We start from the raw sequence: 18,519 nt of genomic DNA, 5'->3' as shown, positions 1-18,519 counted from the left end.
ACTTAATCACTGGCTAGTGATTCAAGAACTTGGTCCCCTCTGCTTTCAGGTTTCTTCTTCCTCGATCCAGGCTTGGATCCAACGAACTTTCCTTCACTGGTCGCCTGCCAGCAACTTCCTTCTTCCAGGCTCCTGGTCCGGCAACGAGATCCCCGACGTCTTTTCAGACCTATGCAGCTGCAGCCCCTGGGCTAGGTAACTTCGGCACTTCGGTGTCCCAGCATAGCCTCACTATCCTAGGGTCAGGATCCACTGTCGTTTTCTTCCTACCAGGTCGGGTTCGCCCGTGAACACTAACTTTGCCTTTACTAGCTCCCATAGACTTTGTCCCGCATCCCGCGTGAGAGTGCACACTCTGCACCCGAGTCCCCTAGGCCTCCTAGAAGTAATCTAACGATTCTATAGTCAAGTCCTAGCGAGTCCAAAGCCTATTAGTACTGTACTTACCTGCTAGTAATTTCGCATTCCAGTTTTAGAGTATATGGTTTTTCGTGCCCCTCGGGCATTTGTGTATAACGTGCTAACTTAAGTATTTTCGTAAGAGTTTTGTTGTGTGCCTAGCACCCTGTCCTCATAAAGAGTACAGGGTTGTTGTGATTCTAATAAATACACTGTTTATTTTCATAACACTTGTGTGGTGTCCTTTCACTGGGTGTTCAAGGGGTAATGTGATGGTAAAACAGCTGGCTTAACACGCCCTCTAGAGTCTTAGCCTTAGACTGCTCGTATCCATGCTACTAGGATAGCTGGTCTATAAGGTTGACTTACAACCAATCATCAATAAGGGTTGTTTGGACTGATATATAGTGATCACTAGAATAGTGAACACTGCACATCAGGCCAACTTCTCACATTGGTGGCAGCGGTGGGATTTGAGCTTGCTGTTGTTTTACCACACATGCCCTAAGAATATCTTGTGAAAGATCACATAAGTACTAAAGGTACATATAACTTAGCTTAGAATACTCTGAGTTCTACTGAACCAGCTGTTGTAGCTCCTAGGGCTTAGCACACCCTAAACTACAACTCTAGCAAGGGATCAGTAGGCAAACATATAGTGTAGGTAAGTGCACCACTTACACCTCACTAGAAAAGCATGTCTACCCAGGGAGATTCTACTGAGACTCCCCTGGTCAGTGTTGACCCTCCACAGGTCACTTCAAGATATGCAGCTCTCAGTTTCCAGGAGATGAGACAGATCTGTGTCTCCAGAAAACTGAAGCAGGGGTCTAACCCCACCATTCCCTTTTTAATAGGCCTCTTAGAGACTTATGATGCGAGAAAGTTTTCTCAGCTAGATGGGAATATGCCAGCCTTAGAGGGAACCTCTGGGGATCCAGATCTCCCCAACATTGCTACTGCAGTTGAGGAGGAGGATCAAGAGGAACTCTCTGGGGATGAGGTAGACAAAGGTCTTGAGGTAGTCAGAAGGCTAACCAGGGCCAACTTAGACTTACTTGGGCTAGGATCTGGGGGACCCCCAGTACTAACCCGAAGTGGGCCTAACCTTGGAGTTAGGAGAGATAGATCTCTTTCTAGGGACTCCAATAGATCTCTGCACTCTAATGCCTCTTCTCAGGGGAGAAGGAATCCTCCACAGAGGAGATTTACTTCCCCTCAGAGAAGGGAGCATGAAGCTAGGATGAGACAAGCTGAACTGAGGATTGAAAGGGAAGAAATTGCCCTGGCCAAAGAGAAGCTTGCCCTGGCAAGAGAGCAGCAGATGAGTGGGTTAGCTCCCACTGGTGGCAGCAATCTCCCAAGAGATAGAGAGAAGGGTTTAGATACTAAACACCTGACTAAAATAGTGCCCCCCTTTAAGCAAGGGGATGATATCCAGAAATGGATGGCTGCTCTGGAGAGGGCCTGCACTGTGCAGTGCATTCCCCAGAGTCAGTGGGCAGCTATACTGTGGCTCTCCTTTGATGGTAAAGGTAGAGATAAGCTCCTCACTACAAGAGTAGAGGATGCTAACAATTACCAGGTCCTGAAGAATACACTGGTTGATGGGTTTGGTTTAACCACTGAGCAGTACAGGTTGCTGTTCAGAGACACCCAGAAAACTCAGTCTCAGGACTGGTCTGACTTTGTGGATTGTGCCACTAAGGCTTTGGAGGGCTGGTTGCTGGGTAGCAAGGTTACAGATTACACAGGATTGTATAATCTAATGATGAGAGAACAAATTTTAAACAATTGTCAGAACCAGTTGCTGCACCAGCACCTTGTTGATTCAGATCTGACCTCTCCCCAAGAATTGGGAAAGAAGGCAGACAAATGGGTCAGGACAAGGATCAAGCAGAACCAGAACCAGAACCAGGGTGGTCAGAAGAAAGCAGACCAGAAGGGTAATGTTAAGAATGAGCAAAATGACCAGAAGTCTTCACCAGGTCCCCAACAAACCAAAGAGGGTGGGGGTCAGGCTTCCCAGAAGAAGAAGACTCAAGAAGGCCAGTCAAAAAGGTGGTGCCAGTACTGCAAAAGTAAATCTCACTGGTTTAGTGAGTGCACCAAAAGAGGAGGACAAACTCCTGCCACTACAGCCCCTAAGGCAACTGCACCCCCTAGTACAGTCAGTAGTGGTAGTGTACCTCCCAAGGCATTAGTTGGGTTAACCTTGGGTACTGAGGGGTCTGACAACCTAGTTGGCACACTCACTCAGGCTGTCCTTGTCTGTACAGGGGATGTGGATATGTCCCCTGAAATAAGTCCCAATACTTTGGGCAAATACAGGCAGACACCTTTGATTAATGGCAAAATGGCTCAGGCCTATAGGGACACTTGTGCCAGTGTCACCATGGTGACACCTAACTTTGTGGACCCTGGACAGATCATGCCAGGTACTGATTTCCTGGTGACCAATGCCAGCAATGTCACTACTAGCCATAGTGTGGCAATTGTGGCTTTCTCCTGGGGTGGAGTGAAGGGACAAAAGAAAGTTGTAGTCAGTTCAGACCTCCCAGTTGATTGTTTGTTGGGCAATGATTTGGAGTCATCACAGTGGTCAGAAGTGGAGCAGAGGACTCACATGGAAATGTTAGGCTTGCCAGCACATGTGCTTGCTGTGACTAGGTCACAGGCCAGAAAATGCCCCACTGAACAGGTGCTGGATCCTGAAATGATGGACCAGACACCTTCCAAGAAGAAGAGCAGTAAGGGTAAGGCTTTGCCTTCCCCCTTGCCCCAGGTTGAGGATCAAGTCTCTGAGGAGGCTGATCTAGAAGAGCTGAGGGAAACTGAGCCTAAAGAGCTTGAACTTGATCAAGTTGAGTTTCTGGGCTCAGGGGGACCCTCCAGAGCAGACCTGGGGAAGGAACAGTTGAGCTGCCCTTCCCTTGAACCCCTCAGACAGCAGGCTGCTGCTGAGGCTGCAGGGAATGCCACAGGTGCCCACAGGGTATACTGGGAAGATGGACTCCTGTACTCTGAGTCAAGAGACCCCAAGCCTGGTGCAACCAGGAGGCTGGTCATCCCCTTGTCTCTGAGAGGTTTCCTTCTCACCTTGGCCCATGAGATTCCCCTTGCAGGTCATTTAGGTCAGACAAAGACTTGGGACAGGCTTGTCTCACACTTTCACTGGCCCCATATGAATGAGAATACCAAGGAGTTTTGTCGCTCCTGTGTCACTTGCCAAGCCAGTGGTAAGTCAGGTGGCACAACAAAGGCCCCCCTCATACCACTACCTGTGGTGGGGGTTCCCTTTGAAAGAGTGGGGATTGACATTGTTGGTCCAATGGAACCCCAGACAGCATCAGGGCACAAGTTTATACTGGTGGTGGTGGACCATGCCACCAGGTATCCTGAAGCTATTCCCCTGAGGACCACCACAGCTCCTGTGGTGGCAAGAGCCCTAGTTGGAGTGTTCTCCAGAGTGGGTTTTCCAAAGGAGGTCGTTTCTGACAGAGGTACAAACTTCATGTCAGGATATCTGACTGCCATGTGGAAAGAGTGTGGTGTGAACTATAAGTTCACCACACCCTATCATCCACAATGCAATGGGCTTGTTGAGAGATTCAACAGGACCCTGAAAGGGATGATTCATGGACTACCTGAACCTCTTAGGAGAAGATGGGATGTCCTGATCCCCTGCCTCTTGTTTGCTTACAGAGAGGTCCCACAGAAGGGGGTTGGCTACAGCCCTTTTGAGCTTCTGTATGGGCATCCTGTAAGAGGACCCCTGTGTTTGGTGAAGGAAGGATGGGAGAGACCTCTCAAAAAGCCTGCAACCAACATAGTGGACTATGTACTTGGTCTCCGCTCCAGGATGGCTGAGTATATGGAAAAGGCATCCAAAAACCTTGAGGCCAGCCAAGAACTTCAAAAAGCTTGGCATGACCAAAAGGCTGTTCTGACTGTGTACCAGCCAGGACAGAAGGTGTGGGTGCTGGAGCCAGTGGCCCCAGCAGCTCTGAAAGACAAATGGTCTGGGCCCCACACCATCATTGAGCAAAAGGGAGAGGTTACCTACTTGGTGGACCTTGGAACTCCCAGGAGCCCTCTCAGAGTGCTCCATGTTAACAGGCTCAAGGCATATGTTGACAGGAAGGACATGAGCTTGCTCATGGCCACAGATGAGGGACAGGAGGAGGAGAGTGACCCTCTCCCAGACCTGCTCACTCAGAATCCTGATGATGGATCAGTTGATGGTGTTGTCTTTTGTGGCAGCCTCACTGAACATCAGCAACAGGATTGCAGGCAAGTCTTGCAATCCTTCAGACATATGTTCTCTCTGACACCCAGCCAAACTGATTGGTGTACCCATGATGTTGACACTGGAGACAGTCTGCCTGTCAAGAGTAAAATCTACAGACAGCCTGATCATGTTAGAGACTGCATCAAAACTGAAGTGCAGAAAATGTTGAAGCTGGGAGTCATTGAGCCCTCAGATAGCCCTTGGGCTAGCCCAGTAGTTCTAGTGCCAAAGCCTCACACCCAGGGTGGTAAGAGAGAGATGAGGTTTTGCGTAGACTACAGAGGCCTCAATGCAGTCACTAAGACTGATGCCCACCCAATACCAAGAGCAGATGAACTTATAGATAAATTGGCTTCTGCCAACTTCTTAAGTACATTTGATTTGACAGCTGGATATTGGCAAATCAGGTTAGCTGAGGAGGCCAAACCCAAGACAGCATTTTCTACCCCTGGAGGGCATTATCAATTTGTGGTAATGCCCTTTGGACTGAAAAATGCACCTGCCACCTTCCAAAGGTTGGTGAATCAAGTCCTCACTGGGCTGGATGACTTCTGTGCAGCATATCTGGACGATATTGCTGTCTTTAGCTCCACCTGGGAGGATCACCTGGTCCACCTGAGGAAAGTGTTAGAGGCTCTGCAAAAGGCAGGCCTCACTATCAAGGCCACCAAGTGCCAGATAGGGCAGACACAGGTTGTATACCTGGGCCACCTTGTAGGTGGAGGCCAGGTTCAGCCACTGGAGAGTAAGATACAGGCCATCAAGGACTGGACTCCTCCAATCACCCAGACTCAGGTTCGAGCTTTCTTGGGCCTGACTGGGTACTATAGGAAGTTTGTCAGAAATTATGGGTCCATAGTGACCCCTCTTAATGACCTGACAAGCAAAAAGATGCCAAAGAAAGTTCAGTGGACAGCAAGCTGTCAGAAAGCATTCAATGACCTAAAGCAGGCCATGTGCACAGCACCTATCCTAAAGAGTCCAGATTACTCCAAGCCATTCATTGTCCAAACAGATGCTTCTGAGTTGGGTGTGGGGGCTGTTCTGTCTCAACTGAATTTTGATGGTAATGATCAGCCTATTGCTTTCATTAGTAGAAGGTTGACACCCAGAGAGAAAAATTGGTCAGCTATTGAGAGGGAGGCCTTTGCTGTGGTCTGGGCCCTGAAGAAGCTGAGGGCCTACTTGTTTGGCACTCACTTCACCATTCAGACAGACCATAAGCCCCTCTTGTGGCTAAATCAGATGAAGGGTGAAAACCCCAAACTGCTTAGGTGGTCCATTTCCCTACAGGGGATGGATTTTACAGTGGAGCATAGACCTGGTACTGATCACAGCAATGCTGATGGGCTCTCCAGGTATTTCCACTTAGAGCAAGAAGACTCACCTGGTCAAGGTTAGTTTATTGTCCCAAAGTTTGGGGGGGGGTCATGTAGGAGAGTAGGGTCTGCAATCCTATGATCACCCAGATTTTTGCTTTTTGCTGCACTGGTTTACGACTTTCCCTGGCTGTGGGCCTGCTAATCAGACCCACAGCCTAGCTGTTCTCTCTATCCAAATTGTACTCAGGTACTGAATTGGCACTGGGCCCTCTCCAAGTCCCTGTACCCAGGGCTGAGGTGTACCCAGAAGTCTCCCAGGGGCTGAAGCATGTATTATGCCACCCCTGGGCTGACTAACTAAACTGACACAACTGGCTGCACGACAGCTGGGGCAAGGTGGTGTACTCACCCTTTGCTTTAGATATAGTATATCTATATCTAACCCTAAAATGGACACACAGATCTCCTATCAGTCACTCCTATGGCAGGCCTTAACAATCCTGAAGGCAGAGTGCTTGGAATCGTGTGAGATGGTGCTCTGGCATGAGCTGAGCCTGTCTGCGGCTTTCGGGACCCATCCCTTAGCCGTTTCCATGATATCGCATACCATATACTCTTAAGTGCATTATAATCCTCGCGGTTATATGCCAACTCTGGTATCGCTTTATCAAAACATGTCGAGTAAGGTGTCATACGAATTGGAATACTAACCCCTCGCCAATTCTGGCGACGGGGTTAGCATTCCACCCTTCTAGAGGGACACGACATGTATGTAACCCCTAACCCCGGTTAAAGTAAAACAGAGCCTCAGCTCCACAAAATGGATGCTGCCACCGAGACACAAGTCTGCCCTCCTGCTGCTGGGAGTCCTCCCAGAGCAGGAGATAAGGACAAAGGGTTTCCTGCCAGGGGCGGTGCCAGCACCGTCCCAGACAGGGTTTTGTGTATTGTAAGTAGGCAGGGCTTTAGAGGAAGGTGACTGCACGTGGCACCCCGGTGCTCACTGTGCATAGGCTGGCTGGAACCAGTTCCAGGGTCACTCCAGACCCTGTGCTGGGGAAAAGCCCGCCAAGGAAGTGGGTGTAACCACCCCCCTCCTAGTCCCACCCCTAGGGCAGGACTTAGTCGCGTGCCAGCCCCTTTTTACAGGATAAAGGTAGGAACTGGCCCCCTTCCAAATCAGATCATCTTTGAATCCTGAAACTACTTTCCACGAAAGGAACTCAAGACTTCTTCCTAAGATTTCTCCCTTGTGACTAAGGAGTAGTCACCCTGCATCCGCAGGCACCATCTTAAGAACACTGCGGTCTGCTGCAAGTCTCTCCTCCGGATCAAGACTGCCCAGCTCGACGAGAACCGGCTTCCCTGGCACCTCTGACCTCTACCTGCATCATCAGTCACGCTGAGATTCGTGGGTGTGACGAGACCTCGAGGGACCGGCCCATCTTCAAGACTGCACGACTTCTTTCCAGCAAGCCCGCCGAGTAACTTCCTGGTGAGTGCTTTGGGGTCCGAGAAGCCCCGACCCTGAGCAGCTCCAGCACCGAAGTGCAGCCTCCCAGCATCTCCACGATCTGCGTGGGGCCCTTCTGCTTTTTGCTGCTCACCGCGTTGTTTGGCTACTGGCCCGCTGGCTTGTGGCCTTCTGAACGACGCCCGACGACATTTCTGCTGCTGGTCTGGTTGCTCCAGACTGGCCCTTGCTCCCTTCCAAAAGAGGAGCACCCCGGACCCTCCTGGTCCACTCAAGACGCCATTTTGAGTCCACCGCGTGGGCTTGAATTAGCCAAGGCTTGTTGCCCAATCCTGGGTAACTTCGACGCCGACAGCTTCATCCATCGTGGGACAGCTCGCCTCTCCATCCTGGTCGCCGACAACGCCTCCTGGTCCGTGAGATCTGCAGAGCCAGCGTCGCCCACTCACCTAGTCGAGGTGACTTCGCCCGGTGCCATCCTGGTGCCCACTTAATCACTGGCTAGTGATTCAAGAACTTGGTCCCCTCTGCTTTCAGGTTTCTTCTTCCTCGATCCAGGCTTGGATCCAACGAACTTTCCTTCACTGGTCGCCTGCCAGCAACTTCCTTCTTCCAGGCTCCTGGTCCGGCAACGAGATCCCCGACGTCTTTTCAGACCTATGCAGCTGCAGCCCCTGGGCTAGGTAACTTCGGCACTTCGGTGTCCCAGCATAGCCTCACTATCCTAGGGTCAGGATCCACTGTCGTTTTCTTCCTACCAGGTCGGGTTCGCCCGTGAACACTAACTTTGCCTTTACTAGCTCCCATAGACTTTGTCCCGCATCCCGCGTGAGAGTGCACACTCTGCACCAGAGTCCCCTAGGCCTCCTAGAAGTAATCTAACGATTCTATAGTCAAGTCCTAGCGAGTCCAAAGCCTATTAGTACTGTACTTACCTGCTAGTAATTTCGCATTCCAGTTTTAGAGTATATGGTTTTTCGTGCCCCTCGGGCATTTGTGTATAACGTGCTAACTTAAGTATTTTCGTAAGAGTTTTGTTGTGTGCCTAGCACCCTGTCCTCATAAAGAGTACAGGGTTGTTGTGATTCTAATAAATACACTGTTTATTTTCATAACACTTGTGTGGTGTCCTTTCACTGGGTGTTCAAGGGGTAATGTGATGGTAAAACAGCTGGCTTAACACGCCCTCTAGAGTCTTAGCCTTAGACTGCTCGTATCCATGCTACTAGGATAGCTGGTCTATAAGGTTGACTTACAACCAATCATCAATAAGGGTTGTTTGGACTGATATATAGTGATCACTAGAATAGTGAACACTGCACATCAGGCCAACTTCTCACAGTGGTGGAGTAGAGCTGGGTCGGGAACGCCCTGGATTTCATGCAATGCCAATCCTTGGCTAGTAAGTGTGTCTCCTGGAGGAGGCACACCGCCGCCCCGGAGCTCTCTAGGTAGGAGAGCACCGCTCTTCTCTTGATTGGGATATTGAGCCCTTTAACATTAAGGGTGAGAACCTGAATAGACTCTTCAGCCATGAGGAGGTGTGCACCTTATCACTCTCTTCCACTGTTCTAATTCGAAATCGCCCACCCCTCCTGATCCCCCTGCCTGAATGGATGGAACACACCTGAGCCTACCCCCGGAACCCCTCCCCCATCCCACTCCCCCCCCCCCCCCCTTCCCCCAACTCCAAACATGAAACCCCAACTGGTGATCATTGTCCCAGGCCTACATAATGTCTGTCCTGGCCTGTGGTGGATTGGTAAGTGTATGGGTTGCGTGGCAGTGGCGGCCCGAGGCCCCCCGCCCCTCTCCCCAACCGGGTCACCACAACTTAGCTAGGTATCACCATCGCCACAGTTTCTCATGAGTCGGCGCCGGTGTCTTTGGAGACCTCTTGAATCGCCGCGGCCTTTTCTTGTGCCATTGTCTCTGGATTCAGCTTAAGGCCCCTCCTGGAGGAACGTCCACGTCGTACCTTCTGCCAGCCGTCACCGGTCGTCCGTGGGGGTCCAGACGGGGCCCCAGAGGACCGCCCGGCTCCTTCGTCATCTGGCTGGTCCCCTTCGTGCGGAATGCCCAGTAGGGCGCAGGTGTCTCGCAGACATCTTAGCTGATGAAAGGCCCCGTTCCACTTGAAGATTAGTCGAAAGGGGTGCCCCCAGGAATACGGGAGCCCCTCGTCTCGGAGGAAGGTGGTGGCCACTTTGAATGCCCTTCGCTTCTGTAGGGTAATTGCCCTACAGGTCTTGGAAGAGTTCCACTGTGTGACCCTGAAAGCGAAGAGGCTGTTTTAGGCGTGCAGCCTTCAGTATGCGTTCCTTGAGGGGGTAGTCTGGCAGGAAGGCCAGGATGTCTGGAGGGGGACCCTGATCTCGGCGAGCCAGGCCCACCCGATGGGCTCTATCGATACGGATCACAAAGTCCTCGCTTTCGTCTAGCACCGTTCGGAATAGGCTCTGTAGGTACCCCGCCACGTCTTCCCCTTCCGCTTTGGATGGCGGACCCGAATGTTGTCGCGCCTTGAGCGGTTTTCAAGGTCTTCTGCGTGGGTTTGGAGGTCCATTTGTTGCTCGTTAAGTCTGATGATTTCCTGCTGTAAAAGTTCTACCTCTTCGCTCCTGGCCTGCCAAGCGAGTTTAGTCGCGGCCACCCGCTCCCCAAGGTCGTCGACATCGCGGCGTAGTTCTTTGTAGTCCCCTGTCATTTCTTGTCGGAGGGTTTGGATGTCTTCTTTGAGAGAGGTGAAGAGGGCCTCCATGAATGCTTTAGTCGTCAGGGCTTCCCCTTCATCTCGATCCTTTCCTTTAGGAGGAACTGACTGTGCCTGTTTGTCAGGGCTTTGGTCGGCCTTAGAAGTCCCTTTGGCCAGCATTTCTGGGATGGTGCAGCCCCCTTTGCGGTTGGTGGAAGCCATAGTTCACTGCCTTACGGGTCCGGCTGTCTCCCAATTGTGTCGCGCTCCCCCGCGAGACCACAATCAATGGCGGGCGTGCGAGAGGAGAAGGGGGAGTTATGCGTTCGGATGGTGCTGTGTAGCGGTAAGTGTCGCGTGCCCCTCGGCCCAGTGTCCTGGATCGTGCTATCCTGTGGCGCTCCGGAGCAATCTTCTCCCTCGTATCTCAGTGGCTGCGTCTAGCCCACAGGGCGGTTCCACTCCTGGACTCAGGCCTCCGCAGATCTCCGGGGACCCGTGCTATGCCCCCCGAGCCGCCTCCCCGGCGTACGGGCTATCCTCACCCAGCGCCCCGTTGGTGGCTCCCCAGGGCTCCCTTTATTTCCGCCCCTAGGGTGAGGTCTCGCCGGTGCTTGCGATGCAGGGCCGCCCGCTGCGCCGCGGTTCAAAGCAGTGGTCCGCCCTGGGTCTCTCTCCGGAGGCTCGTTTGGTGCCCCCGATCTCTCCCCCTCTGCCCCTGAGGTCGCCTCTGGTGCGCTCTCTCCTAGGCGAGTCCACCGCCCTCTGCGTGAGGCCCAGCTGTATTAGGCCTCGTGGTGCCGCCACTCAGAGCGCGGCCGTGCGTCTCAGGGCCCCAGCGGCTAGAGCGCCGGGGGCTCGAGTATCTGCCCCCGAGTTGCCGCCCCCAGGTCCGCTATGCCGCACTCCTCACCTCTGTGTGCGGCGGCGTTCTCGTCTGTCTCTGGCCACGGCCGCTGCTTCACCGCCCGGTAGGCCCAAGCCTGGGCCTCAGGTAGTTTTTCACGCCGCCCCTTCCAGCGTCCCACGTCGCGGGCCGCACCCCAAGGGCCCGCGGCCGGACCACCACCGCTCTCCGCCCGTGGTCTTCTGCTCAGGTTGGGGAAACTTCCGGCGTGTCGGTGCGGCCTCTCAGCTGCCGCGGGAGGCCCTCCTGCTCCCGTCGCTTCAGGAGCCGGGCTGCCGCTTTCGCGCCTCCGGCCGGTAGCGGCCATTGCGGTCATCTCGCGGGTCGCGCCTCCTCACCCACACCCCGCCGAGACTTCTGGATGCACAGTCGATGGCCTGCTCACCGTCGGCAGTCGGCAAGGGGGCTGGATGGTGAGGTGGTCTGCTTTTAGGCACTGTCAGGGGATCGGGAACGGGGAGCCTCCGCTAAACACGTCCTTCTAAGCTGCCATCTTGGCCACGCCCCCATTTTTAATCTTGCGATAACTTAAGACGATGAAATAAACATCTTTGAAGATTCAAGAATAGAATAAAATTATGTATGTACGTGTATAGATTGATATATTTATTAAACAAGTATTGACAAAGCCTATAGGTCCCTGCTATAAAGAGCTCAGACACCTTTGCCAGTGCTTTCTGGCATTGTCACACGAACGCATGCACGGAGATGCATGTACATGTATTGCTGACAATCTTAAAATGTGTTTCTATTGAAGATGACTGCAGCCATGCATGCATGCGGCATGATGCACAAGTTACTACGATATATCTGTAAGAGACATTAGTTAGTGATAGATTCCTTACCTTAGATAATCCCCAGACTTGATAAGGAAAGTTTTCCGCGTCCGACACTGGCGAAGTAAGCGCCGAGCTGACATCACAGAGAGTACTCAGGCGCCACCCATGCGCGCTGATGTCAGTTCTGTACACTACTTTCCGCACCAGGAATGCAGAGCCATGCAAGATACCGACTATTGGTCCATAAGACTAGGGCCCTAAAAGGGGAGGACCATTAACCCTAGTAATCAGTTCGCAAAATGGAGAGGATGGGTGGGGTGGTAAGGAATCTATCACTAACTAATGTCTCTTACAGATATATCGTTACACAAGTAGTAACTTGTGCATCTGAAAGAGACACGTTAGTGATAGATTCCTTACCTTAGAATAGATACCCCAGCAATACCAACCCCGGTGGTGAGTCTGCGAACAAGATTACACCAGAAAGTCACGGAGCACAGAAAGGCCAAAGAAGCCATCCTTTCCGGACTTGAATATCAAGGCAGTAGTGCTTGACAAACGTGTGCAGCGAGGCCTACGTAGCTGCCTGACAAATGTCCTGCAAGGGAACGCTGCGTCCCAAGGCAGTAGTGGCTGCAGTTGCCCTGGTCGAATGGGCACACAGCCCCACAGGAGGCTCCTTCTTGGCCAAGGAGTAACATGCTTTGATGCACAGAACGACCCACCCGGGAGATGGTCCGTTTGTGCACGGCCCAACCTTTTTTGGCACCCACGTAGCCAACAAAGAGCTGATCATCCACCTGGAACTGTTGTGTACGCTGCAGATAGAATGCGAGTGCACGGTTTGGGTCTAGACGGTGGAGCCTCTCCTCCTCCCTGGAAGGATGCAGAGGCGGAAAGAAGGTGGGCAAAGTGATGGTCTGACCGATGTGGAAGGGCATAACAACCTTTGGCAAGAAAGAAGGATGGGTCCTTAGAACGATCCTTATCCAGAGGAACTGAAAGGAAAGGAGGTTTGGAAGAAAGAGCCTGGAGCTCACTCACTCTTCTGGCAGAGGTGATACCCACCAGGAAAGCCGTCTTTAAGGTGAGAAGACGTAAGGGACAGTTATCAAGGGGCTCAAAGGGGGCACACATCAAAAAAGTCCAGACAAGATTCAAGTCCCACTGAGGCATTATGAAAGGCACGGGAGGAAACGTGTGTGATGCATTTGAGGAAACGGTTAACAACCGGGAACTTAAAAAGAGAAGGCTGATCAGGAAGCCTTAGAAAGATGGAGATGGCAGAAAGATAACCTTTGATAGTGCCCAGCGCACAGCCCTGCTGATCCAAAGACAGAAGAAACAGAAGAACCTCAGAAAGAGGGGCAGAAAGGGGATCCACAGCCTTTGCTGTGCACCATGCCACAAATTTGTTCCACCTGCAGGCGTATACCATTTTAGTGGAGGGACGGCTGTCTGCCAGAATGACATTACAGACTTCGGAAGGAAGGTCGAAAGCTGTCAACTGCCGCTGCTCAATCTCCACGCATGGAGGTGGAGGCTGGACAGGTTCAGTGGGGGACCATCCCCATCTGCTGCGACAGAAGATCCTCCCGAAGAGGCAGACGGATCCGGGGATCGACGCTCATACTGAGTAGCTCGGGATACCATTCTCTTCAAGCCCAGTTCGGAGGCACAAGAATGACTTGGGCCCGGTCGCGCCTGATCTTCTTCAGCACTCTGGGCAGAAGTGGTATAGGCGGAAAGGCGTACAACAGACCGCAACTCCACTCGCGACGAAAAGCATTTCCAAGTGAGTGCCGCCGTGGAAATTCCAACGCGTAAAACTGATGACATTGCGCTTTCTCTTTGGTGGCGAATAGATCTAACCAAGGCTCTCCTCACAGCAGAAAGAGACCTTGCGCGTCTGAGTTCAGACGCCATTTGTGATCCATCATGCACCGGCGGCTGAGTTCGTCCACCCTGGCGTTCAGAGAACCTGCCAGGTGTTGAACCCCAAGGTAATGCCTTGATGTTCCAGCTACGTCCCATTGTTGCAATACCACATGGTGGTGTTGTTTTTCCTGAACACCTGCACTACACTTCCCCGGACAGAGGGAAGGAATGCCTTCAGTGCAAGTTGGATCGCCAGCAACTTCAAAAGGTTGATACGGAGCCGGGACTCCGCCTGAGACCAGAGGCCTCAGATCTCCGCCTCTCCCAAGTGGCCACCCCATCCCAGGAGGGACGCATCCGTCACCACAGTGTGCTCCGGTTGGGGAAGGGAGAGGGATCTGCCATTGACCCAATCGCGATTCGTGAGCCACCACTACAATTGTCATGCAGTGCCCTCCGAGATCTGGACATAATCGGACAGGTTGCCCTGATGTTGCGCCCACTGGAACATCAGGTCCCACTGCAGAGCCCGCATATGCCATCTGGGCATTTTTCACCAGAAGGATGCAGGAGGCCATCAGGCCCAGAAGCCGGAGGGTCGTCCTACCCGGAATAGAGGCTGAATATCCTGGACTTGCTGGTCGGGAGGATAAACCCGAAACAGCGTTGAATCCAGAACCGCTCCAATTAAGGGGAGATTCTGAGAGGAACTCAGGTGCGACTTCGGCACGTTGATGGAGAAACCCCGCAAATGCAGGAGGTTGGCCGTAGTCTGGAGGAGGTTGACGACTGTCTCGGGCGAGCTCGCCTTCAACAGACAGTCGAGGTAGGGGGAAGACTGACACCCCTGACCTGCGCAGATGAGCTGCAACCACCACCATCACCTTCGTGAACACCCGAGGGGCACTGGTAAGGCCGAAGGGGAGCACGGCAAACTGAAAATGCTCCTGGCCTACCGTGAACCGCAGGTAGCGCCGGGAGGACGGGGATGTGAAAATAAGCGCCCTGCAAGTCCAACGCTACCATCCAGTCTCCAGGGTCGATGGCAGTCAGGACCTGAGCCAGAGTCAGCATTTTGAACTTCTCCTTCCGGAGGTAGCAATTTATGTCCCGAAGGTGCAAGATGGGGTGCAGGCCCCCCTTGTCCTTCTTGGGGACCAGAAAGTAGTGGGAATAACAACCATTCCCTAAATCCTACCCGGGTACACACTCGATGGCCCCCTTGTCCAAGTGGGCCGAGACTTCTTGTCGGTGAAGAACCAAATTATCACCGGACATGCAGTGGCACCAAGGTGGCATGGCTGGAGGACTGAAAAGGGAGGGAGTAACCTTTGCAGATTATCTACAGCACCCACTTGTCTGATGTAATATCGCGCCAGTGGGGGAGGTGGTCCTGCCACCCACCGGCGTGGGGTGCTCCTCGAAGCTCGGATTAGTAAGGTTTGGAGGTGGAAGCAGCGGGGGTAGAGGTGGACTGACCCGCACGCTGGTTCCCAGAAACACCCCTGCGGAAGCTGCGACCACGGCAGCGCTGAGGCTGGTTCTGCACAGGCTTGTTAAAGGAGCTTGCCTAGGTACCTCTGCGATGGCCACAAAAGGAACGAAACCAGGAGTGGCCGGGGTCTTTGCAGAAAGGCCCAAGGACTTGGCCGTGGCCCGCGAGTCCTTAAAACGCTCCAGTGCACTGTTGGCCTTATCGCTAAACAGGCGGGTACCATCAAAGGGCATGTCCATGAGCGAGCTCTGGACATTCGGGCGAGAACCCAGTTGAACCAACCAGGTATGGCGCCGCAACACAACAGTTGTAGAGTCAGCGGTGTCCAAACCACACCGAATGGCGAACTTAGCCGCATCCTTACTCTCAGCAATCGCCTGAGAAAGGACAACCTGGACCTCTTAGGACACTGAGGCAACACCTGAGCAACGGTATCCCACACTGCGTGGGATTAGCGGGCCAACAAGCAGGCGGTGTTAACCGACCGCAGCCCTAAGCTGGCCGAAGAGAACAACCGCTTACCAAACAGTTCCAGTTTCTTAGAGTCCTTATCCGGCAGAGCCGTGGGAAAGGCACTCTGCGACGTCGAGGCCTGAATGACCAGTCTCTCAGGCATAGGATGAGTGGTCAGAAAGGCAGGATCACCAGGCGCCAGGCAGTGGTGTCTGGCGACGTTTTTATCCACAGGGGGCCCAAGAGGACTTCTGTAAGGGCACTGTTGAAAGGAAGCAACGGCTCAGACGAAGTAGACGCCGTCTGGAGCACCTCGGTAAGGAGGTTGGTTTTGAGGGCCACTGAGGGGAGATCGAGGTTGAGGGCCTCAGCAGCCCAACAGAGCACCACTGTGTAGGAAGCACCCTACTCCTTCTTAGGCGGAGGAGAGGCAAACCCCGGGTCAGAAGAGACATCGAGGTCACCTGCGTCCTCCAGGTCGTCCACACACTCTTGCTCAGAGTCACATTGCCGGGTAGGAGGTTCTTCGGACCCTTCCCAGTCTTGGTCCGCCTCTGGCGTAGAGGGGGCCGGGCGCGGCGGCAGAGCCGGAGCCGGTAAAGGGACGAATGGTGTTAGGAACAGCACCGAGAACCGCCGGGGCCGGGCCGGCGCCGCCTCCGAATGCGGATCCCAGGTCAGAAAAAAATGGTCCTGGAACCGGGGCAAGAATGGGATGATTGGCACCCAGTGCTGCACCGGGGGTGGAGCAGAAGGCGGCGCCAGGGCGGGCAGCGCTGCACCTCGTGGCGCCAGGGTGGGAGCCAAAGGTGCAGGATCCTGTGGCACCGGGGCTGGAGTCGGTAGCGGAGCTGCCGGGCAACAGGATCTGGACACGGGACCGTGGGGTCGAAGGCGCGCCGGCGGGAGCCTGAGCCCTAAAAAGGAGGTCCATGGCAGCAAGGAACTCTTGCACCTGTTTGGGAGTCGCCGACGGACCCGGGTATGGTGGGTAGGCCGCACGGGCGGAGCCCCTGTCCCCCCTAGTCCCCCTCCGAGGAGCGACAGGGGGTCGTCGGAGAGCGAACACGCTTCTTCCACTTCTTTTTATGGTGTCGCTTACCGGAATCCAAAGGCGAAGACTTGGAGCCCGAGGAGCGACAGCTTTGGAGCCCGAGGAGCGACAGCTCTGGTCCCGCGAGCAGTCCCGGGAAGGGCCCCTAGACCCGGAGCGGTGATGTGACGAATGCCGAACCTCCAGCAATTTCCTGCGACGCTCCTGCAAGGCCTTGGGGCCCATGGCTCGACAGTCCTGGCAGGCCGGGAGTCGTGTCTGGTCTACAGGCAGTAGAGGTAAACATCGTGGAGGTACGCCACTGACATATTACGGCGGCATGCCCCACAAGACTTAAAGCCGGGAATCTCTACGTGCACCAGGAGAAAAAGGGGGGGAGGGCTGGGTAGACGAAAGTCTCAAAATAGTAGTCAAAAAGTGACTAAGGTACGTGCTCAATCCGGATCTGCGCTTGCTGGTGCGGAAAAATAAAGAACTGACGTCAGCGCGCATGGGTGGCACCTAAGTAGACTCCGTGACATCAGCTCGGCGCTTACCATGCCAGTGACGGACGCGGAGCCGCAGGACGCCAACTACTGACGCTCAGGGGTACTGCTAAGCAAAACTTTTCGGATCCAGTCAGACGCCTGGGGATATTCTAAGGTAAGGAATCTATCACTAACTGTCTCTTTCAGATACGAGTGCACATTCATCATGATGGCCATCATTTGTTTTAGTTACTATTCTAACATAGTGGACAGTCATGTTAGAAGAGTAAATAACAATTTTCAAAAACAGAAAAATTACTGTGTTCAAAGCTCAAAAAAGAAGGCGAGTGGCCCTGAAGCACTCTGCAGCAGCCAGGGCCTCAAATAAATCAAAATAAATAACATGGGGAGCGGGTGGCATAGCATTAAGAGCAGACAGCTGACAAAGACAAAAAAAAACACATGAGCAAGGTATTGATCTTAAGCCAACTCAAAGGATGTTATAAGTGTGAATTTTAGAAAAAAAGACCTTGACAACAAACAACTAAACTGAAGCTGGGACATTTAAAAAAATCAACAATAAAAGAGCATAAGTCCAGCAGTCTGTCCCTCCATTATTCAAATATTTACACTAGAATAAAAATATGCATTGTAAGAGCTTACTTATTATCCACTTTTGCAGCATATGGTCTGTTTTTTTCCAGAGGGATGGGGCGCTCTTCAGCTGTTCTGTAATGAAGAATCATGTCTTCCATGAGAACCTCCAGTTTATGCATCTCTTGCCAAGGCTGAATGACAAAATGACCAGGGTGGCAGGCCACAGGAACATACACATCCATCTGTTCTCCAGGCTTGGGCAGAGGTAAAAGGGGTGGCAGATCTGAAGCATTCAGAACAAAGCTGTTGTCTAAGACAGGCTGCTTATTAATATTTGTGAACTCTTGTCGAGGGCCCATATTTGCAAATGTTGGTCCATGACTGGCATCACCCTTAGCTTTAATATGGCCAGGCCCAGTCTGATGAACACTTAAGAATACATCAGTCTGGTGCTTCCACAAATTGGCATTCGTAATCTGGCGGTTAATGCTGCAATCAGGGTGAAGTAGGTCCTTTGGTGTGAACAAATACACATGCGCTACTCCTGCCAGAGCATCAACTTTAACAACCTTTGCAGAGAGAAAATAAAACAAGCTTAAACAGAATGCACTACAAAAGCATTTCATATGATTCACAGGGATACTCGAAAGTAAGTACATCCGTTTGAAGGCTCTATGATAGATCAAACGCACATTTTTAACAGCTTGA

The 18,519-nt window shown here is 52.7% G+C and overlaps 1 protein-coding gene across 2 annotated transcripts in view; it reads right to left on the bottom strand.

Moving 5' to 3' along the window:
- Positions 1–18,519, bottom strand: part of TDRD7 (tudor domain containing 7) — a 1,293,444-nt gene that overhangs the window by 85,427 nt on the left and 1,189,498 nt on the right. For both annotated transcript variants that reach the window (XM_078676318.1, XM_078676319.1), the window contains exon 15: positions 17,878–18,380. In XM_078676318.1, the coding sequence (XP_078532444.1) occupies positions 17,878–18,380 (503 nt within the window). The remainder of the gene's footprint in view (positions 1–17,877; positions 18,381–18,519) is intronic.

This window comes from Lissotriton helveticus, chromosome 2_1 (genome assembly GCF_964261635.1).
Source record: "Lissotriton helveticus chromosome 2_1, aLisHel1.1, whole genome shotgun sequence".
NCBI lineage: Eukaryota > Metazoa > Chordata > Amphibia > Caudata > Salamandridae > Lissotriton > Lissotriton helveticus.
The sequence above is the reverse complement of the archived record's forward strand: the minus strand, read 5'-3'. Positions and strand labels throughout refer to the sequence as shown.